The 21,962-nt window shown below is 44.1% G+C and overlaps 1 protein-coding gene across 2 annotated transcripts in view; it reads left to right on the top strand.

Moving 5' to 3' along the window:
- Nucleotides 1–1,464: 1,464 nt before the first annotated feature.
- The window catches only part of LOC130281676 (alpha-2-macroglobulin-like), a 102,562-nt gene continuing 82,064 nt past the window's right edge, over nt 1,465–21,962 (top strand). The window contains exons 1-9 of one of the 2 annotated variants that reach the window (XM_056529144.1): nt 1,465–1,604; nt 6,482–6,665; nt 10,916–11,075; nt 17,052–17,104; nt 19,739–19,759; nt 19,973–20,126; nt 20,219–20,303; nt 20,423–20,543; nt 21,437–21,551. In XM_056529144.1, coding sequence (XP_056385119.1) covers nt 1,534–1,604; nt 6,482–6,665; nt 10,916–11,075; nt 17,052–17,104; nt 19,739–19,759; nt 19,973–20,126; nt 20,219–20,303; nt 20,423–20,543; nt 21,437–21,551 — 964 coding nt within the window. In that variant the 5' untranslated portion in view covers nt 1,465–1,533. Of the gene's footprint in view, nt 1,605–6,281; nt 6,396–6,481; nt 6,666–10,915; nt 11,076–17,051; nt 17,105–19,738; nt 19,760–19,972; nt 20,127–20,218; nt 20,304–20,422; nt 20,544–21,436; nt 21,552–21,962 lie in introns of those variants that run through there. The other variant, XM_056529145.1, reaches the window with a different exon arrangement.

Genomic DNA, 21,962 nt, shown 5'->3' with positions numbered 1-21,962 from the left:
TACAAGAACATGTGAGTGTAAAAAATGAAGATTGTGAATTTTCTCCTTCACTTTGCTGCTATTCGTGTGAAACACCTAAAGGGTTAAAACGCTGACTGAATGTCATTTTGAATACTTTGGGGGGTGTAGTTTTTATAATGGGGTCATTTATGGGGTATTTCTAATATGAAGACCCTTCAAATCCACTTCAAACCTGAACTGGTCCCTGAAAAATACTGAGTTTGAAAATTTTGTGAAAAATCGGAAAATTGCTGCTGACCGTTGAAGCCCTCTGGTGTCTTCCAAAAGTAAAAACTCATCAATTTTATGATGCAAATATAAAGTAGACATATTGTATATGTGAACCAAAAAAAATTTATTCATAATATCCATTTTCCTTACAAGCAGAAAGCTTCAAAGTTAGAAAAATGCTAAATTTTCAAATTTTTCATCAAATTTACGGATTTTTCACCAAAAAAGGATGCAAGTATCGACAAAAATTTACCACTATGTTAAAGTAGAATATGTTACGAAAAAACAATCTCGGAATCAGAATGATAACTAAAAGCATTCCAGAGTTATTAATGTTTAAAGTGACAGTGGTCAGATGTGCAAAAAACGCTCCGGTCCTTAAGGCCAAAATGGGCTCCGTCCTGAAGGGGTTAAGACTAAGAGCTCAAAATGCATCAAGATTTTTGCTTCTGTATGAGGTTTTATGGACTATAATAAATATTTAGGAATCCTGTCAGTCTTCGCTGGACTTGCTTTGTTTCAATTCCAAGAGCAGCAGTAGTCATGTCTCAGAACGTAATTACACGCCCCCCCCCCCCCCCCAGCAGCAGTCATGACTTAGAACTTATTTATCTCCCCAAGCACTAGTCATGACACTATCTACACATCTACAAATAAAAACATGGCCGGCAGCCCGCGCTGATGTATGACAGCCCTTTAATGGGTCTACTGTAAGTCTCAAGCTCCCCTCTGGCTAGCTGCATCATGGTAGACACTTCTAGCAGATGTGCCTAGCATGTGTCATGTCTGTAAGAGTTTGAGGTGCTGGAGTGTCAACACGCAATTTCTTTCCACACGCTAGTATGCCATAGCAATGTGTTTTGGAGCCACTGGTATAAGGTGTCTGGTCAGAATTTATTTGGAGGTCTGGCCTGAAAATTATTTACTTTGGGGTCAAGAATTAATTTAATTTTCATAATGCACCTAGTAAATGCATGGGGGGGGGGTCAATAATAAGTTTACTGTGAGTAAACCTTCTCAGTAATTCGTCTGGTATGTCTATCTCCACCTTCAAAACAACACTTCTACGTGCGTCTTCATGGGGTTAAGCAGCTCGAAGCTGGCCCACATTGTTTTTTCTCTTTGTGAAATCTCTCCAAAGCCTTTAGCTGACCAGTCAGTGCTTAACAAATATTTGTTGTGCTAGGTTTCTGTTCAATGTCCATGATGTGCATACAAATGAAAGACTATCTGTGGGTGTGAAGACACTATAAAATACTGAAGAGGCAGCACAGAGTACACTGCCCTGTAGCTCTTCTGTACATGATGGGGCACTGGGCCTTCTGTGTGGGGTTGTTCATATTGCAGATCTTGGGGGCATCAGAAGCAAAGCTGTAAGTACAGTAGTTTTGTTTTATTATCCTATATTGCATTGTGGATGAAATAGGTTTTGCACTTTTTGTTGTTAATTCTGCATAGAAAAAGTCCATTCCGGAGGGGGATTGATTGTACAATATGTGCGTTATCACTGTTACTTACAACTACACTGAAGTTAAACGTACGTGAATTAAGAATTAAAGAATTAAATTCCTAGAATTGTTTCCTTGAATAAAAAAAAATCATCCAGAAAATAACACCCAGCAAATAGATTTTTGGCATGTTTTCTTGCTGTGCCATAGTGGTTTATGCTCTTTGACTGAGATCTTGGAAACTTTTCACAACTTTTATGAAAAGAACTGCATTTTAGTTTCTGTATATGTTTATTTGATTTAGCATGGAATATACACACCAAAAATGTAAGAAAATTGCCACCAAAAAATGTATTACTTTAAGGTAATACAACATGCCTCCAAAACATGTTGTACGAAGAAAAGAATCTCTATCCAGAGGTCCATTTTTCTTCTTCTGTGAAAGGACCATTGTTCATGTTTCCATATTTATCTGAGCCCAAAGGGTTCAGAGACAAACAACCTATCTACTGACATCATACAAGTCTTCAGGTTAAGCTTGTAAGCATAGCATTTATACCTAGCACAAGATTGGTTGCTTGCTGCCCTCTTCTTTTTGTGTTTTTATCAGAGTTTATGTATGTAGTTGCTTACTCTAAGAGAACATTGTATGTCATGGAATTACAACACCTTGGGGGACATTTATCAACATGTTTAGAGACTTTTTTTTTTTTTCTTACAAAAGTCACACAAAAAGAAAGTCAGGTATTTATGATGTGCGAAAGCTCTCGTATGGGAGTACAAAACTCCCATACGAGAGCAAATTTAAAAAGTCACAAAATAGTCTCACAAAAGTCTCAGCTGCAACTTTTTTGTTTTGCTTATGTGCTCCAAATGAATCATCCCTGTTACGCCGAGCGCTCCGGGTCCCTGCTCCTCCCCGGAGCGCTCGCGGCGTTCCTCTCTCTGCAGCGCCCCGGTCAGACCCGCTGACCGGGAGCGCTGCACTGACATTGCCGGCGGGGATGCGATTCGCATAGCGGGACACGCCCGCTCGCGAATCGCATCCCAAGTCACTCACCTGTCCCGGTCCCCGGCTGTCACATCCTGGCGCGCGCGGCTCCGCTCCTTAGGGCGCGCGCGCGCCAGCTCTCTAAGATTTAAAGGGCCAGTGCACCAGTGATTGGTGCCTGGCCCAATCAGCCTAATTAGCTTCCACCTGCTCCCTGTCCATATTACCTCACTTCCCCTGCACTTCCTTGCCGGATCTTGTTGCCTTGTGCCAGTGAAAGCGTTTAGTGTTGTCCAAAGCCTGTGTTCCAGATCTCCTGCTATCCTTATTGACTACCAGTAGCAACCCTAGAACCGGTCCACCGACACGGTCCACGCCAATCCCTCGCTGACACAGAGGATCCACATCCAGCCTGCCGAATCGTAACAGTAGATCCGGCCATGGATCCCGCTGAGGTGCCGCTGCCAAGTCTCGCTGACCTACCCACGGTGGTCGCCCAGCAATCGCAGAAAATTGCCCAACAAGGACAGCAGCTGTCGCAGTTGACCGCCACGTTACAGCAACTTCTGCCACTGCTACAGCAGCAACCATCTCCTCCGCCAGCTCCTGCACCTCCTCCGCAGCGAGTGGCCGCTCCTAGCCTCCGCTTGTCCCTGCCGGACAAATTTGATGGGGACTCCCGACTCTGCCGTGGCTTCTTGTCTCAATGTTCCCTGCATATGGAGATGTTGTCGGACCAATTTCCTACAGAACGGTCTAAGGTGGCATTCGTAGTGAGTCTTCTATCTGGAAAGGCTTTGTCTTGGGCCACACCGCTCTGGGACCGCAATGATCCTGCCACAGCCACTGTCCAGTCCTTCTTTACTGAAGTCTGTAGTGTCTTCGAGGAACCAGCCCGAGCTTCTTCTGCCGAGACTGCCCTGCTGAACCTGGTCCAGGGTAATTCTTCAGTAGGCGAGTACGCCATCCAATTTCGTACTCTCGCTTCCGAATTATCTTGGAATAACGAGGCTCTCTGCGCGACCTTTAAAAAAGGCCTATCCAGTAACATCAAGGATGTGCTGGCCGCACAAGAGATTTCTGCCAACCTGCAAGAACTTATCCATTTGGCCACCCGCATTGACATGCGTTTTTCTGAGAGACACCAGGAACTCCGCCAGGAAAAAGACCTTGATCTCTGGGCACCTCTCTCACAGTATCCTTTGCAATCTACCCCTGTGCCTCCCGCCGAGGAGGCTATGCAAATAGATCGGTCTCGCCTGACCCATGAAGAGAGGACTCGCCGTAGGGATAACAATTTATGTCTGTACTGCGCCAGTACCGAACACTTCTTGGTGGATTGCCCTATTCGCCCTCCATGTCTGGGAAACGCACGCACCCAGCTCACGTGGGAGTGGCGTCTCTTGGTCTGAAGTCTGCTTCTCCACGTCTCACTGTGCCCGTGCGGATTTCTCCTTCTGCTAACTCCTCCTTCTCAGCCGCGGCCTTCTTGGACTCTGGTTCTTCTGGAAATTTTATTTTGGCCTCTTTGGTGAATAAGTTCTGCATCCCGGTGACCCGTCTCGTCAAGCCGCTCTTCATTTCCTCGGTCAACGGAGTTAAATTGGACTGCACCGTGCGTTACCGCACAGAACCCCTGCTCATGAGTATTGGATGGCATCACGAAAAAATTTAACTTTTTGTTTTGCCCAACTGCACCTCTGAAGTCCTCCTTGGTTTGCCATGGCTCCAACACCACTCTCCTACCTTTGATTGGACCACCGGGGAGATCAAGAGCTGGGGGACTTCTTGCCATAAAAAATGCCTCACGGCCTATCTGGACTATGCTGTGTCTCCTCCTCATAGCCCCCGTCCTGGTAACACTTTGCCCCGTGCCCAGCTTCACCCTCTTCCCCGCCTTCTGGTTTGCCCGCTGTTGATGAGGTTTCCCGGGACTTCTCCACCATCTGGAAAGAGACTCGAAAATCCCTCATACAGGCCTCATCCCGGATGAAGAAACATCCCGACAAAAAGAGGGGGAGACCTAAGGGGGGGGTACTGTTACGCCGAGCGCTCCGGGTCCCTGCTCTTCCCCGGAGCGCTCGCGGCGTTCCTCTCTCTGCAGCGCCCCGGTCAGACTCGCTGACCGGGAGCGCTGCACTGACATTGCCGGCGGGGATGCGATTCTCATAGCGGGACGCGCCCGCTCGCGAATCGCATCCCAAGTCACTCACCTGTCCCGGTCCCCGGCTGTCACGTCCTGGCGCGCGCTGCTCTGCTCCTTAGGGCGCGCGTGCCAGCTCTCTAAGATTTAAAGGGCCAGTGCACCAGTGATTGGTGCCTGGCCCAATCAGCCTAATTAGCTTCCACCTGCTCCCTGTCCATATTACCTCACTTCCCCTGCACTTCCTTGCCGGATCTTGTTGCCTTGTGCCAGTGAAAGCGTTTAGTGTTGTCCAAAGCCTGTGTTCCAGATCTCCTGCTATCCTTATTGACTACGAACCTTGCCACCTGCCCCGACCTTCTGCTACGTCTGACCTTGCCTCTGCCTAGTCCTTCTGTCCCACGCCTTCTCAGCAGTCAGCGAGGTTGAGCCGTTGCCGGTGGATACGACCTGGTTGCTACCGCCGCAGCAAGACCATCCCGCTTTGCGGCGGGCTCTGGTGAAAACCAGTAGCAACCCTAGAACCGGTCCACCGACACGGTCCACGCCAATCCCTCGCTGACACAGAGGATCCACATCCAGCCTGCCGAATCGTAACAATCCCCCTGTGATAGTATTATAAATATGTAGCACATAAGCAAAAGAAAATTACTACAGAACTCGCTTACAAAAGCAAACAATGAAATATGTCCCCCCTTGTCTATAAATGTAGCTTTTGGTGTGTGTGTGTGTGTATATATATATATATATATATATATATATATATATATATATATATATGCCTGATCTCCAAAATTCCATCTTAATATTCTTACTTAATGACCGATGCTAAAAAAAAATATAAAAAATAAAAAATTAGGTCACATGTTTGGACTTTCTGAAGATTTTTACTCTAGATTTGTTTTTATTGTATCAAGAGAAATATGAAAAAAGGGCAGACCACCTGTATAAATTAATGGGGGATCTGTAGGAATCCCTAGAAAGGAGAAGTAGAGAAGGGATCCTAAAGTCTTCTTGTGTTTTTATATGGATTTATGGAGATGTATTTTCTGATCTATGAGGGTGATTATTCCCTTATACACATTATCCAATCAAGCCTGTATGGTAGAGCACAGAATGAATGACCCAGCAACATCTGTTCAATGGAAAAATAACCTGCTTGTTGTTTCAACCCATAATATTTTAGGGTGCTGCCCTTTAGTTATGGTCATATTACATACCAGTTGTATACAGGTAATTGATATTAATTGAGAGACATAGGGGGAGATTTATCAAAACCTGTCCAGTGGAAATGTTGCCCAGTTGCCCATAGCAACCGATCAGATCGCTTCTTTCATTTTGCAGAGGCCTTGTTAAAAATGAAAGAAGCAAGCTGATTGGTTGCTGTGGGCAACTGGGCAACTTTTCCTCTGGACAGGTTTTGATAAATCTCCCCCATACTGTATATCTAAATTGATGAATAAAAGTCAGTCAGACTTCTTGAATTTTTTAAAAGATGTTTGAAAAATAAAAGATGTGCAACTACTTCATGTTTTGTATCATCTTGGATGTATTTACCCATTGGCCAAGACGGAATGCTACAGTAATAACATTAGCCCACCATTTTTAATACTTCCTACTCTTAGACAGTATCCTCATACTCTCTGTAATGATATTATATCTTTCCAGGCACTTTGCCGCCATCTTCCCATCAGAGCTCAAGGCCCAGCATCCTGAAAATGTCTGTTTGCAATTGGAGGAAGCTGAAGGAGAGGTCAACATCAAAGTATCTCTAAACCTGGATAATAAGGACACCACACTCATAGATAAGGACTTCCAGGAAGGCAGCATATTCACCTGCCTCAGCATCCAGGTGAAAATGGTCTTTGATAGGGGCAAAAAAAGGGGAAGAAGATGCATATTTCTTTTATAGTATATAAAATATGATTGTTATTTCCTGAACTGCTGTTCTAGTAATTTAAAATGGTAAAACTAAAGGGTAACCCCATCAATGACATCCATAAGCAGATAGCTGTATGAAAAGTTATAAAATCAAGTTTTACTTTTTAGCTAAAGAGTCCTAGAGGCCAGGCTGAGGTACAACATGCATGCCTCCTCCTATCCCCACCTCTCCCTGTCCAGCATGATTGCTTGAGTTGTCCCGTGGAAGCAGGAGAAAAGATCCTCGTAGTGGCGCTCACTCGGTGGTTACTGGCAGCAGCCGGGAGAGGTATGTGAAGCCTCGGTCGGCAATAAGCGATAGCGGACAGGTGGAATAATAAATCAAAAGTTTTAATGGAGGGACTACGCGTTACGAGGGGCAAGACCCCCTCTTCATTGGACCTGATGAAGAGGGGGTCTTGCCCCTCGTAACGCGTAGTCCCTGCATTAAAACTTTTGATTTATTATTCCACCTGTCCGCTATCGCTTATTGCCGACCGAGGCTTCACATACCTCTCCCGGCTACTGCCAGTAACCACCGAGTGAGCGCCACTACGAGGATCTTTTCTCCTGCTTCCACGGGACAACTCAAGCTATCCAGCACCGATCAGAGACAACCTCCGACACGGGATTACCTCCGGCAGCTCCCGGTCCTCTACCCTGCAATTGGGTGACATATGCCACAAGGTATTGTACTCTGCGTACAACACCACCAGGTGAGCAACGTTCTATTTGCGTTACGGCATCGATTGCCATCAGAGTAACGGCACAGGTCTGTCTCTCCCTCCCTTTTTTTTTTTATATTACATGTGTGTCCAGCATGATTGATATATATAAGGCTTAGCGCTGGAAGCCAAACAAGAAGGAATGGGAGAGGAGGTGCATATTGCCCAGCCATTAGCTAAGAGCATGATATACAGCTGACAGATTCCCTTTAACCTCTTAAGGATCCATGATGTAAATGTACATCCTGAGTTTGCTCCTGTTCTATAACGTGGGTCAGGCCCGGCCTCTAACGTGGCTAATAGCGCATTGCACTGATCGCGGTGCTGCGTGCTATTAACCCTTTCGACGCGGTGTCCAAAGTTGAATGCCACGTCTAGAGTGAAAGTAAATCATTGCCGGTTAGCTCAGGGGGCTGTTCGGGATGTCTGCAGCGAAATCGTGGCATCCCGAACAGCTGTAAGACAGCAGGAGGGACCCTTACCTTGATTCCTGGTGTCTGATCGCTGAATGACTGCTCAGTGCCTGAGATCAAGGCATGAGCAGTCAAGAGGCAGAATCATTGATCAATGGGTTCCTATGAGAAACCATTTATCAATGTAAAAGGTCAGTGTGTGCAGTGTTATAGCCCCCTATGGGAGCTATAACATTGCAAAAAAAAAAAGGGAAAACAAAAAAGTGAATAAAGATCCTTTAACCCCTTCCCTAATAAAAGTTTCAATTACCCTCCTTTTCCCATAAAAAAAAAACAGTGTAAATAAAAATAAACACATGTGGTTTCGCCGCATGCGGAAATGTCAGAATTATAAAAATATATTGTTAATTAAACCCCACGGTCAATGGCGTACGCGCAAAAAAAAGTCCAAAATAGTGTATTTTTGATCACTTTTTATATCATGAAAAATGAATAAAGAGCTATCAATAAGCCCTATCAATACAAAAATAGTACCGCTAAAAACTTTAGCTCATGGCACAAAAAATAAGCCCTCATACTGCCCCATAAGCAGAAAAATGAAAAAAGTTATAGGGGTCAGAAGATGACAATTTTAAATGTATACATTTTCCTGCATGTAGTTATGATTTTTTCCAGAAGTACGACAAAATCAAACCTACATAAGTAGGGTATAATGTTAATCATATGGACCTACAGAATAAAGAGCAGGTGTCATTTTTACCGAAAAATGTACTGTGTAGAAACAGAAGCCCCCAAAAGTTACAAAATGGCGTTTTTTTTTTTCAATTTTGTCTCACAATGATTTTTTTTCCCGTTTTGCCTTATATTTTTTGGGTAAAATGACTGACGTCATTACAAAGTAGAATTGGTGTCGCAAAAAATAAGCCATCATATGGATTTTTAGGTGCAAATTTGAAAGAGTTAGGATTTTTTAAGGAGGAAAAAATGAAAATGCAAAAACGGAAAACCCCTTAAGGGGTTAATCAGATTTTCCTCTTCAAAAACAAGAGCATCTTAGGCACAGATTGTCTGTTTGTTTTAGAATATTACATTGGAACATTGTGGCAAACTCACAACACATAGCCCCACTGCAGTCTTGTCCATGCCCATTTCTAGGTTCCTTTTACCAAATATTGCCTATAGGCACAGGCCTATTATATAAGAAGAATTATCAGTTTACTAATTCGCACTCGAGAGTCTGTGCAGGTGCACAGGGAACAATATAGTAGACAGTGTTTTTTTTTCCAGAAATATTAATATTAGTAATCCAAATAGCTCTGGTTTTATCACCTTCTTCACCTAATATAGTGTTTATTACAATGAGATTGTCAAAATTGTATACAAATACCTACCGATACTGTATTAGTATGGCATGTTATTAGAAAAAAATTGCAATCAAGAACCCTGATGTTTGGCTAGCTGAGCCTCATCAGAGATGTTATTAGGGAGAATTCTCTCTCCAAGTATTCTTATTATAAATAATAATAGAAAGGATACCAGGATAAAACAGAAAGGACATTATAAGAAAGAGAGAAAACACTACTCCACTCTTCCTAGCTGGAATTTGTTTACTAGGCTGCAGTGATGACATGTCCGTATACCCACTTCTACAGCCAATCCCTGGCCCTGGTTTTGCGCCATACAGCATTAAGGTCCATGATTGGCTTCAGTAGTCATCTGACTATATGGGCACTTCAAACAATGATCTATAGAAAGGACTAGTGATGGTGACGGGTTAAAGATCATTTTTCAGGTTATTAAAGATTATTTTGTTATTTTATGACATTTCCTCTATTTAGACAATTTATCCTGAAAACTGCTTTGATTTGAATATATCCTTAAATGGGCACTGTCATTATAAAAATAAAAACTTCCGATTTGTCATAGAGACATATAAAACATTTCCAGGTTTTCAAGCCAGACAAATCACTAGAATGAGCTGGCTGAAGTGCTCGCTCGCACCGTAACTGCTTGTTCTTGTGATTTGTAGGAGTGTGAACACTCAGATCCTGACCAATTAAAATGTTTGACACATCTTGTCAAAAGCTTTTTGTAATGGCAGGTACAATTTTGAAAAATACAAAGGGGCGGAATTTATCATAGCGATTTTTTTTTTTTTTAAGTAGCAAAAACAGCAAATAATTCCACAGTTTTTGAGCAAACTCATAATGCTTGCAAATATTTGCTGTTTTCCCTAGGGTCTGCAGAACAGTTCCTAGGGTCCCTTGGGTCTGCCGAAAGGGGGGGGGGTGGTTTCTGGTAAATTGGGTGTGGACACCCCCATTCGCTACATTCATGGCACTTTATGCTGGGTAACCAGCGTAAACTGCTGTTGAAATTTAAGCTAGCCAGCGGAGATTTCAGCACGGGCTCACTGGATTTATGTAGAGGTGTGCACCTGTGCGCTGGTTTGGCATTTTTTACATCTTGATAAATAACCCCCAAAATCTTGAAAATACCTAAAGAAGGTTTAAAAAAAATACTCCAGCAATTGCATACTTTCTGCCTTCTTTTTCTAAACTGTACTTATCTTTAGTGATAAGCGGCATAGGCCATATTTTCGAATTTGCAATATTTTGAAAATATTTGGAGGAATATTCGTCCTATATTCGTGAATTTCGCATATTCGTTCACATTTTTTTCCATGTGAAATTCATAATAAAATTCTCGAAATGCGCATGCGCGATTATATCTTTCAACTAACTACTTTCCTATTAGCGGCTAGGGATGTTGCTAACCTCTGACAACTGTATTTGCATCCTTCTCATTACCCACAAGCTAAAAGAAGGGAGGGATCAGTGTCCTCTGGAAGTGCCAATATTCGCAAATTTTCTCATATCCGCCTTCTTTGGACCACAAGCTGGAAGCAGGGAGGGATGATCACCTTTTATTTACACAGTACACATCATTGTGTCATTGTGAATATAATTTGCGATATTCTAAATATTCCAAAAAAATAGCTATTCTAATATTCACGCATAACACTATTCATCTTATTTCTGTAGGTTCCTATTCCCGAGGAAAATGAGGTGGTGGGCACTCTAACTCTCTCAATTACAAATTCAGGGGATACCCTGACCAACACAAGTAAAGTTCTTGTTAAAAAGGAACAATCAAAGATTTTAGTCCAAACAGACAAACCTGTGTACAAACCAGGACAAACTGGTAAGAAAAAGTGATTTCACAATAAGTTATTATTGTTTTGTTATTATTATCTTATGTTCACAGATTCTTTAATTCTAGTTAAACTAAAGCACATAAAGTGTATTGCCATAGTGTGACATTGTATATTTACAGAGTGATTGCTATTGGGAACTATCAATATTGTGAGTTATCAGAAAACGTACAATAGGCTATTGTCACGATGCCGGCTGGCAGGAGGTGGATCCTCTGTGCCAGAGAGGGATTGGCGTGGACCGTGCTAGTGGACCGGTTCTAAGTCACTACTGGTTTTCACCAGAGCCCGCCGCAAAGCGGGATGGTCTTGCTGCGGCGGTAGTGACCAGGTCGTATCCACTAGCAACGGCTCAACCTCTCTGGCTGCTGAAGATAGGCGCGGTACAAGGGAGTAGACAGAAGCAAGGTCGGACGTAGCAGAAGGTCGGGGCAGGCAGCAAGGATCGTAGTCAGGGGCAACGGCAGAAGGTCTGGAACACAGGCTAGGAACACACAAGGGAACGCTTTCACTGGCACAATGGCAACAAGATCCGGCGAGGGAGTGAAGGGGAAGTGAGGTATAAATAGGGAGTGCACAGGTGAACACACTAATTGGAACCACTGCGCCAATCAGCGGCGCAGTGGCCCTTTAAATCGCAGAGACCCGGCGCGCGCGCGCCCTAGGGAGCGGGGCCGCGCGCGCCGGGACAGGACAGACGGAGAGCGAGTCAGGTACGGGAGCCGGGATGCGCATCGCGAGCGGGCGCCACCCGCATCGCGAATCGCATCCCGGCTGGAGACGGTATCGCAGCGCACCGGGTCAGTGGAGCTGCCCGGAGCGCTGCGGTAGCGAGAGTGAAGCGAGCGCTCCGGGGAGGAGCGGGGACCCGGAGCGCTCGGCGTAACAGTACCCCCCCCCTTGGGTCTCCCCCTCTTCTTAGAGCCTGGGAACCTGAGGAGCAGACTTTTGTCTAGGATGTTGTCCTCAGGTTCCCAGGATCTCTCTTCAGGTCCACAGCCCTCCCAATCCACCAAAAAGAACCTTTTTCCTCTGACCGTCTTGGAGGCCAGTATCTCTTTCACTGAGAAGACGTCAGAAGAACCGGAGACAGGAGTGGGAGAAACTAACTTGGGAGAGAAACGGTTGATGATGAGTGGTTTAAGAAGAGAGACATGAAAGGCATTAGGAATACGAAGAGAAGGAGGAAGAAGAAGTTTGTAAGAGACAGGATTAATTTGGCACAAGACTTTGAAAGGACCAAGATAGCGTGGTCCCAGTTTGTAACTGGGGACACGAAAGCGGACATATTTAGCGGAGAGCCATACCTTGTCTCCGGGAGCAAAAATGGGGGGAGCTCTTCTTTTCATATCGGCAAACTTTTTCATGCGAGATGAAGCCTGTAAAAGAGAATTTTGGGTCTCTTTCCATATGGTGGAAAGATCACGAGTCACTTCATCTACAGCGGGCAAACCAGAGGGCAAGGGAGTAGGGAGGGGGGGAAGAGGGTGACGGCCGTACACCACGAAAAATGGGGATTTGGAGGAAGATTCAGAGACTCTGAAGTTATACGAGAATTCGGCCCATGGTAGAAGATCTGCCCAGTCATCCTGGCGGGAGGAAACAAAATGGCGTAAATAATCACCCAGGACCTGGTTAATTCTTTCCACTTGCCCATTGGATTGAGGGTGATATGCAGAGGAAAAGTTTAATTTAATCTTGAGTTGTTTACAGAGAGCCCTCCAGAATTTTGACACGAATTGGACGCCTCTATCCGAGACAATCTGCGTGGGCAAGCCGTGAAGACGAAAAATGTGTACAAAAAATTGTTTTGCCAACTGAGGCGCTGAAGGAAGACCAGGAAGAGGGATGAAATGTGCCATCTTGGAGAATCGATCAACGACCACCCAAACAACAGTGTTGCCACGGGATGGAGGTAAGTCTGTAATAAAGTCCATACCAATCAGAGACCAAGGCTGTTCGGGGACAGGCAGAGGATGAAGAAGGCCAGCGGGCTTCTGGCGAGGAGTCTTATCCCGGGCACAGACAGTGCAGGCTCGCACAAAATCCACAACATCCGTCTCCAGAGTCGGCCACCAATAGAAACGAGAGATGAGTTGCACGGATTTCTTGATACCCGCATGACCTGCGAGATGGGAGGAGTGACCCCATTTGAGGATTCCGAGGCGTTGGCGTGGAGAAACGAAGGTCTTCCCTGGAGGAGTTTGCCTGATGGAGGCTGGAGAAGTGGAGATCAGGCAGTCAGGGGGAATGATGTGTTGCGGAGAGAGCTCTACTTCCGAGGCATCCGAGGAACGAGAGAGGGCATCGGCCCTAATGTTCTTATCGGCAGGCCGAAAGTGAATTTCAAAATTAAATCGGGCAAAGAACAGAGACCCCCTGGCCTGGCGAGGATTCAGCCGTTGGGCAGACTGGAGATAGGAGAGGTTCTTGTGATCGGTATAAATAATAACGGGAAATCTTGATCCCTCCAACAGATGCCTCCATTCCTCAAGTGCTAATTTAATGGCTAGAAGCTCTCGGTCCCCGATGGAGTAGTTCCTCTCAGCCGGAGAGAAGGTCCTAGAAAAAAAACCACAAGTAACAGCATGCCCGGAAGAATTTTTTTGTAGAAGGACCGCTCCAGCTCCTACAGAGGAGGCATCAACCTCCAATAGGAAGGGTTTAGATGGGTCAGGTCTGGAGAGCACGGGAGCCGAAGAAAAGGCAGACTTGAGCTGTTTAAAGGCGTCTTCCGCTTGAGGAGGCCATGACTTAGGATTGGCATTCTTTTTGGTTAAAGCCACAATAGGAGCCACAATGGTGGAAAAACGTGGAATAAATTGTCTGTAATAATTGGCGAACCCCAAAAAACGTTGGATAGCACGGAGTCCGGAGGGGCGTGGCCAATCTAAGACGGCAGAGAGTTTATCTGGATCCATTTGTAGTCCCTGGCCAGAGACCAAGTATCCTAGGAAAGGAAGAGATTGACATTCAAACAGACATTTCTCCATTTTGGCATAAAGTTGATTGTCACGAAGTCTCTGAAGAACCATGCGGACATGCTGGCGGTGTTCTTCTAAGTTGGCAGAAAAAATCAGGATATCGTCCAGATATACAACAACACAGGAATATAAGAGATCACGAAAAATTTCATTAACAAAGTCTTGGAAGACGGCAGGGGCGTTGCACAGGCCAAAGGGCATGACCAGATACTCAAAGTGTCCATCTCTAGTGTTAAATGCCGTTTTCCATTCATCCCCCTCTCTGATGCGGATGAGATTATAGGCACCTCTTAAGTCCAGTTTGGTAAAGATGTGGGCACCTTGGAGGCGATCAAAGAGTTCAGAGATGAGAGGTAGGGGATAGCGGTTTTTTACAGTGATTTTATTAAGACCGCGGTAGTCAATGCAAGGACGTAGGGAGCCATCTTTTTTGGACACAAAGAAAAATCCGGCTCCGGCAGGAGAGGAGGATTTGCGGATAAAGCCCTTCTTTAAATTTTCCTGGATATACTCAGACATAGCAAGAGTCTCTGGGACAGAGAGAGGATAAATTCTGCCCCGGGGTGGAGTAGTGCCCGGGAGGAGGTCAATAGGACAGTCATAAGGCCTGTGAGGAGGTAAAGTCTCAGCTTGTTTTTTGCAAAAAACATCCGCAAAGTCCATATAGGCCTTAGGGAGACCGGTTACAGGGGAAACCACAGGGTCACGGCAAGGAGTACTGGGAACCGGTTTAAGACAGTCCTTGGAACAAGAGGGGCCCCAACTCTTGATCTCCCCAGTGGACCAATCCAGGGTTGGGGAATGGTGTTGAAGCCAGGGTAGTCCAAGGAGAATTTCGGAAGTGCAATTGGAGAGGACCAAAAACTCAATTTTTTCGTGGTGAGGTCCAATGCACATTAGGAGGGGTTCCGTGCGGTAACGCACGGCACAGTCCAATCTTTCATTGTTAACGCAATTGATGTAGAGAGGTCTGGCGAGACTGGTCACTGGGATGTTGAACCTGTTGATGAGAGAGGCCAAAATAAAGTTTCCTGCAGATCCGGAGTCCAAGAAGGCCTTAGTGGAGAAGGAGAAGGTAGAGGCAGATATCCGCACAGGCACAGTAAGACGTGGAGAAGCGGAGTTGACTTCAAGGACTGTTTCACCTTTGTGCGGAGTCAGCGTACGTCTTTCCAGGCGGGGAGGACGGATAGGACAATCCTTCAGGAAGTGTTCGGTACTGGCACAGTACAGGCAGAGATTCTCCATGCGGCGTCGTGTCCTCTCTTGAGGTGTCAGGCGAGACCGGTCAACTTGCATAGCCTCCACGGCGGGAGGCACAGGAACGGATTGCAGAGGACCAGAGGAGAGAGGAGCCGGGGAGAAAAAACGCCTCGAGCGAACAAAGTCCATATCCTGGCGGAGCTCCTGACGCCTTTCGGAAAAACGCATGTCAATGCGAGTGGCAAGATGAATGAGTTCATGTAGATTAGCAGGGATTTCTCGTGCGGCCAGAACATCTTTAATGTTGCTGGATAGGCCTTTTTTAAAGGTCGCGCAGAGGGCCTCATTATTCCAGGATAGTTCTGAAGCAAGAGTACGGAATTGTACAGCGTACTCGCCAACGGAAGAATTACCTTGGACCAGGTTCAACAGGGCAGTCTCAGCAGAAGAGGCTTGGGCAGGTTCCTCAAAGACACTACGAAATTCCGAGAAGAAGGAGTGTACAGAGGCAGTGACAGGGTCATTGCGGTCCCAGAGCGGTGTGGCCCATGACAGAACTTTTCCAGACAGAAGGCTGACTACGAAAGCCACCTTAGACCTTTCAGTAGGAAACTGGTCCGACATCATCTCCAAGTGCAGGGAACATTGTGAAAGAAAGCCACGGCAAAACTTAGAGTCCCCATCAAATTTATCCGGCAAGGATAGTCGTAGGCCTGAAGCGGCCACTTGCTGCGGAGGAGGTGCAGGAGCTGGCGGAGGAGATGATTGCTGAAGCTGTGGTAGTAGCTGCTGTAGCATCACGGTCAGTTGAGACAGCTCGTGGCCTTGTTGCGCTATCTGTTGTGAGTGCTGGGCGACCACCGTAGTGAGGTCAGCGACATCTGGCAGAGGTACTTCAGCGGGATCCATGGCCGGATCTACCGTCACGATGCCGGCTGGCAGGAGGTGGATCCTCTGTGCCAGAGAGGGATTGGCGTGGACCGTGCTAGTGGACCGGTTCTAAGTCACTACTGGTTTTCACCAGAGCCCGCCGCAAAGCGGGATGGTCTTGCTGCGGCGGTAGTGACCAGGTCGTATCCACTAGCAACGGCTCAACCTCTCTGGCTGCTGAAGATAGGCGCGGTACAAGGGAGTAGACAGAAGCAAGGTCGGACGTAGCAGAAGGTCGGGGCAGGCAGCAAGGATCGTAGTCAGGGGCAACGGCAGAAGGTCTGGAACACAGGCTAGGAACACACAAGGGAACGCTTTCACTGGCACAATGGCAACAAGATCCGGCGAGGGAGTGAAGGGGAAGTGAGGTATAAATAGGGAGTGCACAGGTGAACACACTAATTGGAACCACTGCGCCAATCAGCGGCGCAGTGGCCCTTTAAATCGCAGAGACCCGGCGCGCGCGCGCCCTAGGGAGCGGGGCCGCGCGCGCCGGGACAGGACAGACGGAGAGCGAGTCAGGTACGGGAGCCGGGATGCGCATCGCGAGCGGGCGCCACCCGCATCGCGAATCGCATCCCGGCTGGAGACGGTATCGCAGCGCACCGGGTCAGTGGAGCTGCCCGGAGCGCTGCGGTAGCGAGAGTGAAGCGAGCGCTCCGGGGAGGAGCGGGGACCCGGAGCGCTCGGCGTAACAGCTATCAATCTTAACAAATTCACAGATGCACTGTATTATCATACACACTTTTGTTCAGCTTGGAATGTTCATACTTAATGCTTAAATATATCATTGAGAAAAATCCTAATGTTTTTTTTTTTAATCCAGTCAATTTGTTCCTTTTGTCACAGTGCAATTCAGAATTCTGTCCCTTAATGAAGATTTGAAACCAGAAAATATTTTGGTAAGTCTATGTATGATCAAAATAAAAAGATTTTTCATTTGATGGTTTTTGGCCCTAGGCACTTAGCTATCTTTTATATACCAATTAATATGAAAAAAGCAAGAAAAGAATCAATGCATGTGTTGTTGTATGCCATTTACATTAATATCTATCATACCGGTAAGCCACAGTATCCACATTTTATCAATTTTCTTAGGGCCTCTCCTACTGTCATAGAGAATCTTGTGTCCATGTCATAGATCCATGTAAAGCCACCTTAAAGGGAAGAATCTAATAAACAATTTCCCATGAGACAAGAAAAAAGGAGTAGTGTAGCTCACTTGAGGTGAAGTATGTACCCAAGGTTATTGGTGTCACTTACACCCAAAATAGGCCAAAATATGATGTAGACATAATATAATATAATAAATTATATTTAAAAAAATCATACAAAGAATAAGATAAAAAAAACAAAGGTACATAGGAAATGGAAATTTAATCCAGTAGATATATTAAAGTTCTTATAATATATTATTAAGTGAATGTTAGTATATATGACTGGGATCTGGGGCAGGGCCCTTGCGCAGACTCCAGTGAAACACAATATATAAAAATCACAGTAAGAAGATAAAATAATATAGTAAAATAATAGCAATAGCAATAAGAGCATGTAAGTTGGAGCCACTAAAATATATAAAGTTCCTCAAAAAGTGAAAAGTCCATATAAACCATATAGGGCTAGGTATAATGTTCTTTTAAAGTTCTATTGTTAGTAATAGCATTCAGATCAAGATAAAACATGCACTATGGTGCATGACACCGCTCACCAGTCCCCGGGTCTTTGCGTACTGCTGCGTCGATTCACGGCTCCAGCCTCCTAGCCGGCCAAGCGTGCGATGCGAGCTGGCAGAGATGGGAGCTTCTCAGAGTGGCATCGTGTCTGTTGCGCAAGTGAATGGATGAGCGGCAGTCACGCGCCTGCAGCGTGAGTAATTACACAGTGGGGTCGCGCGCATGTAGTGAGTATACGGCTCTTGTAAGGTCCCCGTGGATAGCGGGCGTGCGCCTCACAGTGTCGGTGCAGATACTCAGCTGGAGTGAGCATGCTCTTCTTTAGAAGATTGCAGATAAATGTGCAGATGTCTCTGAATGAATGATAGGTTGCTAGATAGCAAGACAAAAAGAAGAAAAAGGACACACGCCCCTAGTGTAATACTTCCAGACCTTGAGGTAAGGGAAGGGGTTAATATTCCACTTACCGAATGGTGTTGCGCTATGGGCACAACACCTAGATGAGCTTGAGTTTTAATGTGGTGTCCTGAATGCAGCCTGGATCCTCCGGTATCAGCGTAGCTGGCCGGCATGCAGTGATACCAGGAACAGGAAAGGAAAGATGATCCTCAATAGGCGCAGTAAACAGCAGTGAAGAAGATTTCAATAGTCATTCATAATTCATGTAGAGGTAGTTATTGAGCACACAGTGACAACGCGTTTCTTGCCCGGATCGGGCACTTCCTCAGGCCTGAGGAAGTGCCCGATCCGGGCAAGAAACGCGTTGCCACTGTGTGCTCAATAAATACCTCTACATGAATTATGAATGACTATTGAAATCTTCACTGCTGTTTACTGCGCCTATTGAGGATCATCTTTCCTTTCCTGTTCCTGATAAGGTTGCTAGATAGGAGATTCAGCCATATAATAGGATATTGAACAAGTCCACGTGATATGAATGTACAGCTTTTAAATTGCAATTAGGGAACAGTTCAAATTGGGGGTGAGTGGTCCAACAAAAATAAGGGGGGACTAGACACGTTTCAAGGCCGCAGGCCTTTTCTCCAGTAGCGACATAAGGATATGAAAGAAGAGGGATAGTGCAGATTATAAAATCTCAACACAATGATGCGAACAAAGGAGGAGGTGGAAAGACAATTGGGAGAGACATATATAAAACATGGAATGGATTAGTTGCTCTTATACCATAAAAAGGGTTATAAGTGGAATGGAATATCACACACATATAGAGGTCATAGGTATAATAATGATGATACTGGATGTAATAGAAATATACAAGTAAAGCAATAGAAATAAAGTAAAGAACAATGAGAGCAAATGAATGTGAAACAACACAATAATATGGAATTGAAAATAAAATCAAATGAAAATAAAATAAACATAAAAATAATAATAATAACAACAATAATAATAATGAAAATAACAATTTGCATAGTACATAATAAATGGAGACGAAAATGGAAATATGATGGTGGTATTGATAGTGATCCTGATATAATATGAGAATAGGGGAATATAGAAGAAAATAATGAAAAAAATGTAATCATATCAAATAAAATCATGAAAAAATGAAATAAAGTCAAATAAAATTGAATAAAAAAAATTAAACAAAAGAACTTTAATATATCTACAGGATCTAATTTTCTATTTCCTAAGTACCTGGCTTTTAAATAATTCTTTGTATGAATTTTTTTTTTATATAATTTCCCATGAGAGCTGAAGACTACATCATCACCTAAACTCATTAGACAAACTAGTTGAGACAAAGGAGTCAAATTTAACAGCATTTTCTATTTCAGATGAATTATATCATATTTAAGTAGCTGGAAACATTCTAACAACAATTGTGTTCTTTTTCCTTAGATCCCTGTGGTTGAACTACAGGTAAGAAAAAAAAAAAAAAAAAAAAATATATATATATATATATATATATATATATATATATATATATCAAACTATTATTTACTATTCATATTACTACTACATCATATTGGATTCAAAGATTATATCCATATTTTACACTAAAATGTTAGAAGTTTTGACTGTTTGAAAATGATCATGTAAAGTCTGTTTAATTGATAATGTTGTTCATTTTAGGATCCAAGCAAAAACCGAATTGGTCAATGGTTAAATGTAAATCTCAATCAGGGTATTGCTGAGCTCTCCCTTGCTCTTTCTCCTGAGCCCAAACTGGGGGAATATACAATTAAACTGAAGGACACATCCCATACCTTCACTGTGGAGGAATATGGTGAGGACGTTTATTTACGTCTAATATTTTAAATGTGTTTGCCTAATTTTTCCTAACAAATATATTTTTTTAATGTCTTTATGTTTTTTCAGTACTTCCAAAATTTGAAGTCAATATCCAATTCCCTAAGTATGTTATGTTTAACAGTCACCAGTTTCCAGTTACAGTGTGTGCCAAGTAAGTAAACAAAAATGTTAAACCTTTACTGTCAGGGTAGCCCAGCATACCTTGCAGCCAGCAGCAAGATTACATGTCCTGAGGTTATCCAATCATTTCTTGCATATCATATCTTTTAGATACACATACGGAAAGCCAGTCCAAGGGGATTTTACAGCTTCTATTTGTCATGAATCTTTTGTCAATTACTGGAGGTGGAACACATATGAACCCCCCATATGTGCTAATTTTACCGGAAAGGTGAGGTCCTGTTGTCCATACTTTGGATATTATGTAATTTTATCTATGTATAGAATACAGATGAAGCGAGCAGTAACATAATTACATACAAGCAAAAAGAAGCAATGCAGTCTGGCACAGCCGCCACTCTGCCACAGACACGAGCGTCCAGGAAGCAGGATTTACAAGAAGTGTGATGGTATAAAGATGATCATGGTGTTCTGCTAGCTTAAAGGGGTATTCCAGGCCAAAACTTTTTTTTATATATCAACTGGCTCCGGAAAGTTAAACAGATTTGTAAATTACTTCTATTAAAAAATATTAATCCTTCCAATAGTTATTAGCTTCTGAAGTTGAGTTGCTGTTTTCTGTCTAACTTCTCTCTGATGACTCACGTCCCGGGAGCTGTGCAGCTCCTATGGGGATATTCTTCCATCATGCACAGCTCCCGGGACGTGACATCATCATTGAGCAGTTAGACAGAAAACTTCAGAAGCTAATAACTATTGGAAGGATTAAGATTTTTCAATAGAAGTCATTTACAAATCTGTTTAACTTTTCGGAGCCAGTTGATATATAAAAAAAAGTTTTTGCCTGGAATACCCCTTTAAAAGACAGTCCAGAGAATCCATATAAAGAAATTATTAGCAGCACATTCTGTAACGTACTGAAACATACTGTATTAAAGGTAACATCATGCTCGTAAAAGGTCTATGGCCGGACATACATAGCAGTCATGGAGCCTAAAAGCGTGATGGGAATAGTGCTTAACCCTAATCATAGGCACAAAGAAAACCCGTTTGGCTCTTATACACTGCTGGTTGTCTGGTCTTTCCTTCTTATAACTCTGGCATTTCTTACAGCCACAGTATATTGTTATTTGCTCTTGAATCTAAGCTGCTTCTTTTTTACAGCTGGACCGATCTGGGTGCCACACCATAGAGATCAAGGCCGAGCTGTTAAATCTAAATAAAACAGGCAGGAGAAATGAATTGAAAGCTAAAGCTTCCGTAACAGAGGAAGGGACAGGTAAATCGGATTCTTTCTAGAACGTTAGTTGCACCTTAACATTTTAATGACCACTGATATGCCTTTTAATGGCGGTCATAAGGGGCTTTTATTCTAGTGTGCTATGTTTTTACAATTCTCTAGAACAGTGGCTTCAATTGGGATTTTGCTGCTGTGGGTTGAATGCCTAGATGGCAGAAGCCACACACCCACAAAAGAAGACAGAAGTATTGTGATTAGTCATGTGACTAGGTTGCTAAGTTGATATAGACCCAGCACAGCCCTGACAGTGAACTTTATCACTTGTCAGAACTGGTTTCGCCTGTAACTGGGGCTGTTATTTCAACTCCAGTTATAGAGGAAATAACTCTGTTCCTAATGCACTTACCTTAAAGGGGTACTCCAGTGGAAAACTTTATTTTTTTTTTAAAT

The sequence above is a fragment of the Hyla sarda genome, chromosome 7 (genome assembly GCF_029499605.1).
Source record: "Hyla sarda isolate aHylSar1 chromosome 7, aHylSar1.hap1, whole genome shotgun sequence".
Classification (NCBI taxonomy): domain Eukaryota; kingdom Metazoa; phylum Chordata; class Amphibia; order Anura; family Hylidae; genus Hyla; species Hyla sarda.
The sequence above is the reverse complement of the archived record's forward strand: the minus strand, read 5'-3'. Positions and strand labels throughout refer to the sequence as shown.